General features: G+C 42.5%; 1 protein-coding gene across 1 annotated transcript in view; it reads left to right on the top strand.

Moving 5' to 3' along the window:
• The window catches only part of MACF1 (microtubule actin crosslinking factor 1), a 312647-nt gene that overhangs the window by 256275 nt on the left and 41253 nt on the right, over window positions 1–15119 (top strand). Inside the window, exons 66-76 of the mRNA XM_036746382.1 lie at window positions 2466–2672; window positions 4661–4780; window positions 6813–6920; window positions 7555–7773; window positions 8480–8683; window positions 9629–9637; window positions 10622–10853; window positions 12211–12437; window positions 13776–13898; window positions 14013–14114; window positions 14960–15061. Coding sequence (XP_036602277.1) covers window positions 2466–2672; window positions 4661–4780; window positions 6813–6920; window positions 7555–7773; window positions 8480–8683; window positions 9629–9637; window positions 10622–10853; window positions 12211–12437; window positions 13776–13898; window positions 14013–14114; window positions 14960–15061 — 1653 coding nt within the window. The remainder of the gene's footprint in view (window positions 1–2465; window positions 2673–4660; window positions 4781–6812; window positions 6921–7554; window positions 7774–8479; window positions 8684–9628; window positions 9638–10621; window positions 10854–12210; window positions 12438–13775; window positions 13899–14012; window positions 14115–14959; window positions 15062–15119) is intronic.

Here is a 15119-nt window from a genome sequence, read left to right as displayed (position 1 = left end):
TATTACAAAGAATGAGTAATAAAGAGAAAAGAGAGAAATCATTGGAGTAAAATACATTAATTAAGTCTATGTGTTGTGTTCCGCTTCATAATAATAATAGCTAGCATTTGTATAGTGCCTGAAGTTTGCAGAGCACTTTATAAATACTACCTTGTGATCCTCACAACAACCCTGAGGGGTAGGCACTGTTATTTGCTCCATTTTACAGATGAGGAAAGTGAGGCAGGCAGTAGATAAGTGACTTAAATAAGGTCACACAACTAGTAAGTGGATCTGAGGCTGAATTTGAACCCAGGTCTTCCTGACTCCAGGATTAGCACTCTATGCACTATGGCACCACCAACTGCCCATAATTCCCCACTTCTGTAAAGAAGGAAGGGAGGTACATTCTTATTTCCCTTTTTCATTTAACAGGAGGGTTCAGTTTTTATTTCCACTTACACTGTTGTCATTGTGTGTGTTCTTTTCCCATCTCTGTGTATTTACTTTGTATTGATTCACGTAGGTCTTTTCATGCCTCCCTATATTCTTCATAGCCATGTTTTCTTATTGTTTCACGATACTGGATTACACTTTAGTATCACAGTCTGCTTAGTCATTCCCTACTCCATGGATATCCACTTTGTTTCTGGTTCTCTTTCGCTACAAAAAGTGTCAACAGGAATCTTTTGTTCTGTATTGGGACCTTTCTTGCTGTCTTTGACTTGCAATAGAATGTAGGACCTCTGGGTCAGAAGGTTTGGACTTGTTAGTCACTTTCTCAGAATGGTCCAGATTGTTCTCCAGAATGGTTAAACTAGCTCGCAGCTCTGTCAACAGTACATTTAGGGTACTTGTTTTCCCAGATCCCCTCCAGCATTCTCTGTCATCTTAGCAACTTAGCCAATCTGATGGGCATGTGATGCTGCCTCAGAGCCATTTTAGAGATTTCCTCTAATTATTAGTGATTTATTACATAATTTAAAAGAAAATTAAGCTCTATATAAAAGATTGACATTTTCAAGTACAGTCTTCTGTTCTATACTGTATATCAAAATGTTCGTTTTATTTGGTTTTTACTTAAGTTCGATTTTTTTTTGAAAGAAAAAAGACAATAGGTGACATGCTTGTCAAATTTACAAATGAACTGAAGCCTAGAAGTATAATGCATAGGAATGACACATTCAGGATCTAAAAAAGATGAAAAGCTGGCCTGATAGGTAACATCTAAAAGATGGCCTGGATACAACTTTGACTTCTCAAAAACTATGCAAGTGGAACACAAGCTTATTCAATTCCTGCCAAGGTGTAAAGACTTTAAGTATGGTCCTGGGACTCTGTGCCCATCATCCAGGGGAGAATCCTAGCTAATTTTAGAGAGAAAGAATCATTACCAGAAGGCTGATCCCCAGGCAGTAAATTTTTGGCACACAGCAACTGATGAAGTAGTTTGGATGTGTAGTGGTTTAGAGGCAGCTCAGTGGCACAGTGGATAGAGGATGGGCTTGGAGTCAGCAAGATCTGAGTTCAAATCAGGTTTCAGACATTTATTAGCTATGGAACTCTGGGCAAGTTACTTAACCCTGTTTGCCTCAGTTTCCTCATCTGTAAAATGGGACTGATAATAGCAGGGTTGTTGTAGGGACCAAATGAGATAATATTTGTAAAGTACTTAGTATAGTGCCTGGCACTTAACACGTACTATAAAAATATTAACTGCTGCTACTGCTGGTGGCAGAGAGCAGACATTAGTGTGTGTACCTCTTAGGGTACTAAAGTCAAAGCACCGCCTTGTCTGTGCTTCACAGAACCATGCAAATCAGTGGGCTAAGTAAAACTAAAGATAGTCTTTAGTATTTCCCAAGACTTTGATTTGCCATTCATCAACGATCATTGAGTGAATTTTAAAGTCGTAACTATAAAGCAAAGAAAAAATTCTGAAACACCCATGTAAGGTTATTCAGAGCAATTTCAGCAGAACCAGAACTATGTACACTGATTACAACTGCATATTTTTTTAGAAGAAAGGGGAAAAAGGGCCAATACTATTACATGGGGCTAGCCTGGGAAGAGGCACAGAACAAAAGCATCTTGCTGCTTGGTAGTTTTTGGTTGATTTGTTTGGTGTTCTGCCTTATTAAATTTAAGATGGAGGATTTGGGTAATTTTTTAAAGGGTATATTGTTCCTTATTTTTTTTTAAATGGGTCGAAAGGAAGAGGGTATATAGCAAACAGTTTTTACCCAAAGATAAGCTTACTCAGAGGGGCTCCCAACATATAGCAGCTAAGCAGAAAATCAGGTTGGGAAAATACTGAACATTTTGCAATAGAAAAAAAAAAAGTAACTGAAGGAAAGAGGTCAGAACCCTTTTGGGATATGTGACAGAGATGGCATCTCCCCCCGCCCCCGCCCAAGGTAGCTATTAATTGTGTTTTATTTAGCCTGAAAATTTGTGTGACCTGAAAACCTGTCTTGCCTTCCTAGGAGCTGAAGAAGGAGGTCATGGAGCACAGGCTAGTGCTGGACACGGTGAATGAGGTGAGCCGGGCCCTCTTGGAGCTGGTGCCCTGGCGAGCCCGGGAGGGGCTGGATAAATTAGTCTCCGATGCCAATGACCAGTACAAACTGGTTAGTGACACCATTGGGCAGAGAGTGGATGAAATTGATGCAGCTATCCAGAGGTCACAACAGGTATTGAATGTACTCTATGTCTGGACTCTGTCTCTGGAGGGATGTTCCATGTAGGAAGGCATGGTCACTGGGGCCAGTACAAGCAAGTTTCTAGAACAGGAATTACAGGATCAAGCCAAATGGAATCCTGTGGGCAGATCTCAGTGCTGGAGAGCAACTGAGTGAGGATTCGGGAGAATGTACCAAGGCCGAGGTGTAGTTGGGGGTAATTGGACCCTTTGATGGAAAAATGTAAAGAAGAAGTATCTGGAAAGGAAGGAGGGTCTTTTCTAATTATAGCACTGCCAAGCTGGTGAACAGTGCTTTATAGTAGGTAACCCATAGCCCCCAGTTATAGCCTAAATACTTCCTTATTTTTGTCTGAAATAATAAACTCTCTTGGAATTGGACAGACGAGGGAAGGAAGCAAACAGCTGTAATTTCTGCCAAATCATAGATTGTAGACCTTTGATGCTTGAAGGAGACCTAGGCGATCTAGACCAAACCCACTCATTAAATGTGTCAGTCACTTTTACAAAGTGGAGCTAGCTCAGGAAGAAGAACAGCCTATTTCCCGGCTTATTCCCTCTCTTGCTTTCTTAGTAAAATGGTAACTTACTTTTCTTTTGTCTGAGTGTCATTTGACATAGAGCTGCCATGTGCTTTGAAACCTGTGAAAGAGAGATTAAATAAGAGCCCACATTTGTACAACATTTAAAATTTACAAAGCGTTGTGAATTTGCGTTATTTCCTTCTGAGTTCAACAGCCTCGTAAGGTAGGAAGTACAGATGCATTCCATCGGCTTTATAGATCGATAAGGAAATTCTTCAGTGGAGAGTCATTTGCTCGGCTTGTCTTGTCCCAACCATCTCGAACCTGCCCAGACCTCTGGGACAGGCACATTGAAGGCTCCAGCCTTATCCGGACTGAGCTGTTTTAATTATCTGCGTTTGCTCACATGTCATCCTCTCAACCCCATGGAAAGTAAAGTGCTCTCTTGCTTGCTTAGGGAAAGGTTACTTTATCTTTAAATGTTTGTGCAGGCATCTTGTCAGATTTGAAAATGAGGAGGAAGCATAGGTCCAGTCTAGATAAGAATAACTTAATGAAAGAGATAGTTATATGTGTGTATTTTATATATATTCATATTTCTACATTATATGTTCATATTCATGTATATATGCTCCTGTTATAAATATATGGTAAATATTAAATATGTCATTAATATATACAAATACATATAATGTACATTCTTCATTAAAGTTTACAGAGCAACAGCTCTTAAGCAATCTGTCATTGCTTTGGTTCCTGAGGGTTTGACAGTGTGTTAGTGTAACCTGCACGACTTCTGCAGTTTAACAGTCTCCTGTGGAGCTGCTGGGCTCCCTGGCTGAATAAACATCCCTAGATCACCTGTAGTGAGCATGAGACATACCATCATGTTAAAACATTTGTTTAAAACTCTTATGGTTTGGTTTACGGTCTGGTCACAGAGAGGGATTATCAGAAATAATCACTTGTGTATTTTTTTTTGAACAGGGAAGGCAGGGCAATTGGTGTTAAGTGACTTGCCCAAGGTCACATAGCTAGTAAGTGTGTCAAGTGTCTGAGGCCGGATTTGAACTCAGGTCCTCCTGACTCCAGGGCTGGTGCTGTACTCAGTGCCCCACCTAACTGCCCCTACTCATATATTTCAATTATCTTTTGCAGTGAGTGCTATTTTTGGCCATGTACCCATATTCATTTGCTCCATCACATATATCCATATAGGTTTATTCCTACAAAGTTCATTAATTGCTTCCACAGAAATAGGATATTAAATTCAACAGTGTTACGTGAGGCAGTTGGTGACCAGAAGAATGTTGTTATAAACGGGAAATTACATTTTGGAGGAAGGGAGGCTCTGTTAGCATAAGTAGGGGCCTTTTTCTATTAGGTAAATTTGAAGCACTTTAGAGAGTGGACCCCAGCTTGTAGTAATGTGCTTGTTTTCCCATTCCTTTGGCAGTATGAACAAGCTGCTGATGCAGAATTAGCCTGGGTGGCTGAAACCAAGCGAAAGTTGATGGCTCTTGGTCCAATCCGCCTGGAGCAAGATCAGACCACTGCACAGCTGCAGGTTCAGAAGGTAAGTATGATGGTCTTACTGACAGTAGTTGGTGATAATTGCTAGTGTATATAGCACTCTTAAGATTGGCTCAGCACTTTACACACAGTATCTTATTTGATTCTCAAAACAGCCATGTGAGGTAGGTGCTGTTATTATACCTACTTTACAGATGAAGAAACTGAGGCAGAGAGAGGCTGAGTGACTTGCCCAGGGTCATATAGCTAGTAAGTATCTGAAGCTGGGTTGGAACTACGGTCTTTGCCACCCTAGCTGCCCTAATAATCCAATTGGACTTAGAGCGAGGAGTTGATACGCAATGTCCAGCAATGGTTTTCAAAGGATCTCGAAGATCCAGAGTCCATCTAGTACAGCTCATACAGGAACAAGAGTCCTTCCTTATAGTACTGCTGGCATGTCGTCATTCAGGCTTTTCTTGAAGATCTCTAGGAAGGTAGAACTTCTTACCTTCCAGGGCAGCCTCCTCTGCTTTTAGAGAGCTCTGTTAGCAAGTGTTACCTTACGTTAGAACTGTAGCTCCCTTTCTGCAGCTCCTACCCATCGTTTCTTGTGCCTTCGAGAGCTGACCAGAACTAATGGACTCTCTCTTCTTCATGACTGCCCTTCAATACCTGAACAGAGCTGTCGTGTCCTCCCTGAGTTTTCTCACCCCTCGTTCCCTTCAGATATTTCTTTTATGACAGTAACTTGAGGCCTCTCATGATATTGGTCACCCTTCCCCATTTATCAGGGCCTTCAGAGTACATGCAGTGCTCCAAACTGAGCACAGTAAGTACAGCAGATAGCATTATCCTGAGTTAAATAAGATGATCCACTGGCATAGTAGCAGGCCAAGAATTAGTGTTGAAGATTCTAAAGGAAGGAGAGGAATTTCTGGTTTTGTGAAATGGCGAACATGTTTATAGTTAGTGCAGAAGAGAGGGTGGTTAGTAGTTTCTTGGCAGAAATTCAACAGGAAAGGAATTTATTTTTCAGTTAGAACACAGGGCAAACAAGAGCTGGTTATTGTTCAGATTCAGTAAACACCATGTATGGAGACAGCATATGACCATTCTTACACTGGAAGTGTTTTTCCTAAAATTTAACCTCTAAGAACAATGACATAGAAGAAACTGTGTGACGCAGTGGAGTCAGAAAGCCCTAGATTCCCATTCCACCTCAGACACATGATGGCTTTATGACCTTGGACCACCCTACACGTTGAAGAAGGGTTCATCTGCATAGCCAGGAGTTTGGTCTTTAGGAGCTCCCTCTGTTAATTAAAGTATAGGTTCAAGCCACAAATAAAAGGTATGTTTTCATTGGGCTTTTAAGTATTCCTGCCACTGCTACTAGTTGCTATTTTTGTATGTGTGCCTCCAAAACGCATTTATGTCAGAAGCTGACTTCCAGTCTATTGTAGCAAGGGTACCTACTTTGCTGCTTTCAAAACTCCAACCTGAAATGAAAGGCATTGTGGTTAGAGTATTTTGCACTCTTATTAGCTGAGTGACCAAGGGCAAATCATTAAATTTTGATGAGCTTCAGGCAGCTGTATCAAGACTGTAAGTCCTAGATGGGTGGAGAGTTCCCACACCTATGTAATCATGGATCTTTGGCATACTGACTCAGGTAGGTGATTTTAGTCTTTCTGCTCAATAAGTTGTAAATGCTATGTTGGCTACTAAGTCCTGTGATAAAGGAAAATTTAAGATTTTTTAGCGGTAGTAATCATCATAGGTATCTAAGCTAGACAAGCTACTGATGCTTGTTCACCGCAAGTTCAGAATTAAGAATCAGACCATCATAGAGCTTGAGGGAAGGAACCTTGGAAGTCACCTGACCCAGGCCTCTCATTTTAAAAAGGAAGAAACTAAAACCTAGCGAAGATCAGTGATTTTCTCAGGTTTGCACAGGAATTAAGTAGCAGAGCAGAGATTTAAATCCATATATTCCCACTAGAAATGCAGTATTCTTTCTCCTATATTGCCCTACCTTATGGAAAGCTTGTCTGCCCTCATTTCTTTGCTAAACAGCATTTTCCTTTTCAAAGGCTTTCTCCATTGATATCATTCGACACAAAGATTCTATGGATGAACTTTTTAGCCAACGTAGTGAAATCTTTGGAACTTGTGGGGAGGAGCAGAAAGCAGTATTACAAGTAAGTTATTTCCTTATATGTAGCATGTTCAGAGGGTCTGGCGACTGCTTATTCTTATATTGAGGACCAGCACTAAATCTACTTCCTCCCCTGCGTTCACCTTTTAACAACAACGATGTAGAATGTAAAATAGGCACCTGTCCTCTCTTCCTTATAATTGCAATGACTCTGCTCACCCCTCAGTTTTAGGACACTGGTTTTGAGTGATGTTCCCAGGACTGATGATGACTTTGGTCACACTATCCATCTATGCTCTCCTCTGCTTCTCATCTCCCATGACACACACTTGTGGAAACACTGGCCGAGTTGTGAGTCTGGCCATAGAATACACCCTTCTGTGTGTAGAGCCAGCTGACCCATAGAGGGGAAGGTATTCACTGCCTTGTCCCCAGTAGTTCTGTTGCTTTTTAACCAACAGAGCTAACCATTCCAGGCCCACATCTTGTTCATAGAAGCTAACAAATGGAGTGATTCTGATGATGGTAATGATGTATGTAAATAGTGCATTAGGGTTTGTAAAGTACTTTTTAACCTCATGACAACCCTGCAAAATTAGTAGTGCCATGTTGATCTCAGATTTTCAGACCAGAGTTGCGATAACATTTAATATCACCTTACTCTTTCTCAATGGTAGGAGAAAACAGAGTCTTTGGTACAGCAGTACGAGGCCATTAGCCAGCTCAACTCAGAGCGCTATGCCCGCCTGGAGCGTGCCCAGGTTTTGGTGAACCAGTTTTGGGAAACATATGAGGAGCTCAGCCCATGGATCGAGGAAACACAGGCCCTGATAGCACAGTTACCTCCACCTGCCATTGATCATGAGCAGCTCAAGCAGCAACAGGAGGAAATGAGGGTAAGAAGGCTGGCAAGTCAGGAGTTTGTTTTTAAATTTCTGTCACTGAAAATGAGCTCAGCAGTCTGTTTTAAGCAGCTCCGAAGTGATAATCTCAGTCATCTTAATGCCTCATCCATAAAAATAACCTAGGAAGTTTAGATTTATATGAACAGCTTTGCCAAAAACAATCTTTGTGCCAACAACATCCTTCACGTTAGAGCCTAGCTTAATTAGAGCATCAGGCATTGGGTACAGGGAGAATCTAGGGGAAAGCCACCCGAAGAAGGGATGGAATGACTCAGCTGAGTGAGAAAGCCTCATCTGATACAATGCGGTGTCTTTCCTAAGAGTGCTGGAGCCCATTCGTACTCGTTTGCTTTTCATTCGGCCTGCCTTCTGACCGGCCAGCACCCACATTCCTGCTCCACCATGAGCTGCAGGGTCTAACCTGCATAAGTTAGCTGGAGTCTTTGGGCAGGAAGGAGGCATAGCTTGTGCCTACATCCCCGCTTGGCGTGGCCTGCCTGGAATATGCCCAAGGGACAATGGAAAGAGTGAGAGGAAACTGGAGCTGAATCAGCTCTTATAGCCCCTGGAATGTGAGGATTCCCGGAATCTTAGAATATGTGGGGCCTGGTCAGACCACACCAATAAGTAAAAAGCCTGCAGTGGAGATACTCAGGCCATCTCAGTCTCACTCAGCTGGTTCTGTTCTCTGGCACAGCAACTAAGGGAATCTATTGCTGAGCACAAGCCTCACATCGATAAGTTACTGAAGATCGGCCCACAGCTGAAGGAGCTGAACCCTGATGAAGGTGAAATGGTGCAAGAGAAGTACCAGACAGCAGAGGCGACCTATGCCAGAATCAAGGAGGAGGTGCGCCGGCGTGCACTGGCCCTGGATGAGGCGGTCTCACAGTCGGCTCAGGTATGCAACTTTCCTGGGCCTTGGAGAACCTGTGGCTTTATTTGACTATAAATAAGCAAGCAGTGGCTGAAACAGCTCTGCTCTGGAGGCAAGGTGCAGACATGTCTAGCCCAGAGTACTGATTACAGATGTAAAAAGACCAGAAAGTCTTGGATATCTGTGTTCTGTTCAACAGCTCTTGATATGTTTTGCATGGGTCAGTATTTTGCAGCAGGTGTCAGTGTTTCATGACAAGTGTTGATTCATTCCTTTTGGTTCTCTTGATGACATCCCATAGGATTTGGAGTCATATCTAGTTCAGTTCTTTGATTGCACAGACAGGGAAGCTTAGACCCAGAAGGTTCAGAGATTCTTTACAGGGCCCTAGAGGTGATGAGTATCAGGGTTAAGGTTTGAACCCAGGTTGTCTGCTTCCACATCAGGACACTATCCTGCTGCTAGCAGGGCATGACTGTAGAACACTCAGTTTTGTAAACCTTCAAAGTCAGTGAAGGCCAGATTCCTAGAGGAAATGTTGAATCTGGTTCTAGAATGAGAGCATATGAATATTATTTTTTTCAAGAGACTGTCCTCAGCTGTTCTGTTCTGACAGAAGCAGAAACCTAGAAGACTAGGATGGTAGTGTGAGGGTGGAGCGGGAATCCAGAGTGGGAGAGGTCAGAGAGCATGTGCCCCATGGAGATTTGAGTTTAAAGCATGTAACGGCGTACTTTTCAACTAATATAATGACTGGTAGTGATATTTTTGTCATGTCTGGGCATTTTATTCCTGCGTTTAGTCAATTCTTTTGGTTGATATTTGTACTTACTCAAGTTTCTCCCCCACCTTCCGTCCCATCTCTCACTCACATTGTGGAATGTGTTACTGTGTGTTGTTGCTGCCTGCCTCCTGTCTCCCCCACATCGTCACATTTCATTGTTGTGTTGACTGCGCCCTCCATTACAGATTTCAGAGGTAAGGTTCCCACTCCCATAGGTAATTTACTTAATACAGAGAGTAGAGATAATTAGTTACCTTGAGAAGGGGGTATCCAGGGAAAATTTGGGTTTTTTTTACCCTTTTACATAGAATGGCCAGTACAAAGCACTATGTGACTTGAATGGTTGAGTTGCGGTTGGGCGGGGGGAGCCATTTAGAAGTGTGGAGGGCTGGGAAACCATTTCCCTCTCAGAAGATTCTGTTTGTAGCCTCTTGCCAGGGACCCTAAGTGTAGTCATAAAATAAGATCTGCTATATTGATTGAGAACCTTAGGGTTGACAAGTCCCTAAGGGAGAATCTTTAGACTCATTGAAATAGTCCAGATAAATGAACTTGGCATTGGTAACAATCATTAGACGTGTAGTTACACTTTAAGGTTGATAAAGTGCTTTTCATTTCCACCTCCCCAATCACCCTTTTGTTTCCTTCTCTGTGTAAACACACAAAAATATTACTTTGCATGTAAGGGTTTTTGTTTTTAATCCCCAAATCTTCTAGCATGTTTTTACACACTCCTGACTCAGGGTTTCTGACCTGTGAATATTCAAGTTATGCATGCAGCCATCATCTGCAGTGTGGATTCACTGATTCCTATCAGTTTCATAGTCTCATCTCTTTCTTGTTGCATGATCAGGTGTAGGAAAACCATGACAGTGCCCCAAGGTTATCTAGAACAATGATGAACTAAGCAAACTCCTAATTCACTCCCTGGACTACCTTTAAGAATTCCATTTCTATAAGGTCCAAATAGCAATTCATGAAGAATTGTAATCCTTTAAGACAGGTGTCAGCCTGTGCTGGAGGACTGACGGATCTGGGCCACTGGTAACCCAAATAGTGAATAGGGCTAGCCCCATAGGCAATAGATAGCGGTAGACATTGGTATTACTCCCTAAAAATACATTGGAGAAATGAGTGCCTGAGACAGCATCCTACCTAATCAATGTATGTTTGTTTAGTTCCATGATAAAATGGAGCCCATGCTGGAAACCCTGGAAAATCTCTCTTCCCGCTTACGTATACCACCACTGATCCCTGCTGAAGTGGACAAGATCCGAGAATGTCTCAGCGAAAACAAGGGTGCAGCCATGGAGCTGGAGAAGCTGCAGCCATCCTTTGAAGCTTTGAAACGCCGAGGCGAGGAGCTGATTGGCCGATCCCAGGGAGCTGACAAGGATCTAGCAGCAAAAGGTGTTTTGAATCTCTTTCCTTTATTGAGGTCGTTTAACTAATACTTAACTAATGGTTATCTCTTATTTCACACCATATTTATATTTTAATGAACATAAAAGGTTAGCTTCCAACTTTAAGACTTTAAACCTTAAAATGGGCTGTATTGCAAATATGTTTTGAAATCAGTTGTCTGGAACTCAGAATGTAGTTTCTACAAACAGTTTAATGCATAGCAGGTTAGGTTCACAGACCAGCTTCAAAACTAATCATGAATTGCCCGAGGTCAAGTAGCTAGTAAATAGTAGAAGTGGGAGTTTGAACCAAGCCCAGGTCCTCTAGGTGTTTAGCGCACAATATTACTGAGCCATAGTATTGATGTACTTTTGAACCAGACCATTTTAAGTATGAACCATACCTTTAAATGGATCGTAGTAGAAGGGGAGTCCCTGTTCTGTTTGAGCGATCGCCACACCAAGAACCAGGACCACCAAATTCCAATTCAGTTTTCCAGGAGCATATCATGGCTTCATTCTGTCCCCTTTCCCCCAAGATATTCCTGACAGTAGAATCAAAGATTGCCCACATTCCATACCTACCTGGTAGCAGGAGCAGAAACCCTGCCACCGTCACTAAGATAGTCTCAGGGAGTATAGAGACTGTTCTCAGTCCCCTGCAGCCCTGGCAGCAGATGTGGGAACCCCTCCCTGCTCCTGTCCTACAACAGAAGCAGCAGCTCCAGCTCTGGGAGCTCAGTCCACAAGGGAGAGGAGAGAGGTGCTGTCACGCAGTACTACTGAGGATGGCTTCTCCAGTGAAGCATTGGCATTATGCTCTCCTTACTATGACTCATTTAAATACTTGGTTCATTCATCAGCTGGCAACTGTAGCTTAGATTCTCCAGGAGTGTGACATTTCACATTGCACAGCACTTCTATGAGCCAGGCTTCATGCTGAGCTCTGAGGGTGCCCTCCGGATGCTTCCATTCTCCTGGGGAGATAACAGTATGTATGCAGATAAATAAGTATGTACCACATACAAAGTAGATGCACTGTCATTTTTGGCTGAGAGGGAGAATACTAACAACTGGGATAGATTAGAAAAGGCCTCCTATAGGAGGTAGCACTTCAATGGACCCTTCAAGGGAGTTAGGGGTCTTGAGAAACAGAAGCGAAGAGGGTGACAGGCCCGGGGGACATCCAGTGCAGAGGCCCAGAGGAGAGTGGGCAGAGTATCTTATATGGGCACATTGTAGATCTCAGATTAGCCCTTATCAGCTCTTCAGTGATATGTGAGGACTTGGATGGAATTTCTAATGAGACCACGCAACTACATGCATAGGGTGTCATTATTAATTATATTCTTTTCCTACATCAGAAATCCAGGACAAACTGGATCAGATGGTATTTTTCTGGGAAGATATCAAAGCCCGAGCTGAAGAGCGAGAAATCAAATTCCTTGATGTCCTTGAGTTAGCAGAGAAATTCTGGTACGACATGGCAGCCCTCCTGACCACCGTAAAAGACACCCAGGATATTGTTCATGATCTGGAGAGCCCGGGAATCGACCCATCCATCATCAAACAGCAGGTGGAAGCTGCTGAGGTGAGCACAGAAAATAGTAACGTTTGGTCTTATTTACTGTAGGTATTGTTAGCTCGTCTTACAAGTGAAGAAATTGATGATCAGCTAGGTTGTTTAATTTGACCATAGTCACCGAGCTTGGAAGTGTTGGAGATGGGACTTGAACTCAGATCTTCCTTGTTCTCTGTCTACTGTGTTTTATTTTCTCCTGAAAAAATCCTCTTTGATGATAGATATTTGTACTCTAGATATTGCCTCATTCAGATTTCATATTTAGAATTTAGCCAAGCTCAATACCCATTTAACTTTTTCTCCAGAATTCCCCATTAGCTCCCTAGCTCGGGTTTTAGATAACCTCCCTCTGGTGTCATAGCACATCCACTAATTTTTCCCCTTTTCCCACATGTAACTCCTTCCTCCACCCTCTCTGGCAGTCATGGCCTCTCTTTTGCAACCTGCCTCTTCCAGGAGGCTTCCTCGTCCATTCCCATGCTCCATAGACAGTCACTTGCTCCCCAGCCTCTGAGCAGTCATGTGGGCAGCCCTTGCTGTGACTTAAGCTTGTTGGAAGGCTCTTTGGGGGTTTTCATGGATGTGGCAGGGTGTGTGCTGAATCCCTCCAACTAAGCATAAATTCAATCATAATAGGAGTTCACATTTCTGTAGCTCTTTGCATATATTCTCTCATTCGATTCTCAACAATAATTCTGAGAGGTAGGGAGTCCAAGGAGGATTAGTGACTCCATTTTGCAGATAAAGAAGCTGAGGCTTAGAGGAAAAAGATCTTGTCTGGGATCACCTTGTTAAATGGTAGAACTGGAACTTGAACCTAGCACTTATTACTCTAAGCCCAGTGCCATTTCTTCTTTTAAAAAAAAACCAGTCACTTTTATTCTGATGCAGTGGATATTTCCAGCAAACTGAGCCTTCCAAGTATATTCCTCAAAAACGAACAGGGGACTGACTCCATTGCCATTTCTACAATCTGCACGGTGTCTGTAAGTCCTTTGAAGCCAGGCACTGTCTTCTATTTCTGTATCCTTTTAGAATGCCTTGTTGGCAGCCTTTGTAAGCCATAGTTGCTCATCAAATGCTGGAGGAAGAGAAGGGGCCTTCATAAAGTCCTGAAAACCCAGTGCAGCCTCCCCAATCTACAATATGTGCATTTTTTAAAAAGAGGTCTGGAGAGCCTCAATCCTTAAGATATAAAATAGAAGAAAAACCAGAAGACATCTATAGAACATCACTGGCAGCTCTGCTGAGCCCTCTCTGTTCTGAAGATGTGAATTGCATTTAGAGAACTTAAGAGTTGTATCCGTCCTTTCTGTTTTGACTTATCCTGTATTCATTTGCACACAGACCATTAAAGAGGAGACAGATGGTCTGCATGAAGAACTTGAGTTTATCCGAATCCTTGGAGCAGACTTGATTTTTGCCTGTGGAGAAACAGAGAAGCCAGAGGTGAAGAAGAGCATTGATGAGGTATGAAGACAAATTGGCTAGAGTTCTGTAGAAGATGGAGCTCCTGCCCTTGGGCTAGAAAGGAAGCATGGCAGATTTCATTACTTTGGGCCCTAATTTTTTTTTTTCTTACAGCTGAACAATGCCTGGGAGAACTTAAACAAAACCTGGAGAGAGAGGCTAGAAAAACTGGAGGAAGCCATGCAGGCTGCCGTGCAGTATCAGGACACCCTGCAGGTGAGATGCCAGGGGAAGACTGAGCTAAGGGATGGGGACACATGAAAAACAAGTCACCTTTATCAGATGGCCAAGTGCCCAGTCACTCTCAGGACTATTGATTTCCGCTGGTGTAGCTTTAGTCTGTTCATTAGCAACTGGGGAAATCATGAGATATATGTGGTGTGATACAAGTTCCTGACATCTCTGTTAATCTTTGCATTTAAACTTGAAGGCCTTTAGGGTGGGAAAGAAGAATCTTTGAGGTCATCTGTTCCAGCCCCTCATTGAACACTTATATAAGGGGACTGGACCAGAGCAATTAAGTGATTTCTTCAAGGTAGCAGATGAGAGGTGAGAGGGCAGTTCTTCTCATTTGCATTTTTTTGTTCTTTTTGGTGGCATATTTTGGCTGTTAAACTAAGCTTGCCCAGGAACTACACCAGAGGACCAGGGAGATCAAAACAAAGTGAGCTGTCTTGATTTGTAATGCTACTGATAAGGTTAAAAGAGCTGTGTCCTATCCTGAGTGTTTATGAGTCCAGCCTCCTACTAATAGTCTCTCAAGTGACAAGTATTCAGTATTAATCTTCATTATTAATCAGTAATTAATCTATGACAATTAATTGTCATAATTCTCAATTTTTATCTAAAATTAACCAGACCAGGTTATAGTTCCTTAAATTTGAGACCTTCACCAACTCACTTTCTAATCTTTTTTTGCTGGAATAAAGGCTACTATTTTTTTTTAACCTAAGAATGAACATCACAAGAGGATTGGATTTGCCTCTGTTTACCTGCATAGGGGCCACTCACTTTTCCTTAGATTTCCATAGTCTGATTTTTCTAATTGTGTTTAATTTTAGACCATGTTTGACTGGCTAGATAACACTGTGATTAAACTCTGCAACATGCCTCCTGTTGGCACTGACCTCAACACTGTGAAAGATCAGCTAAATGAGATGAAGGTTTGTTCCCTGAGCATGGCTGGGGGGGGCTGATTGTGTGCATGGAGGGCAGGGGTGA

This window comes from Trichosurus vulpecula, chromosome 2 (assembly GCF_011100635.1).
Source record: "Trichosurus vulpecula isolate mTriVul1 chromosome 2, mTriVul1.pri, whole genome shotgun sequence".
Taxonomy (NCBI): Eukaryota; Metazoa; Chordata; class Mammalia; order Diprotodontia; family Phalangeridae; genus Trichosurus; species Trichosurus vulpecula.
This window is presented reverse-complemented; position numbering and strand designations above follow the sequence as displayed.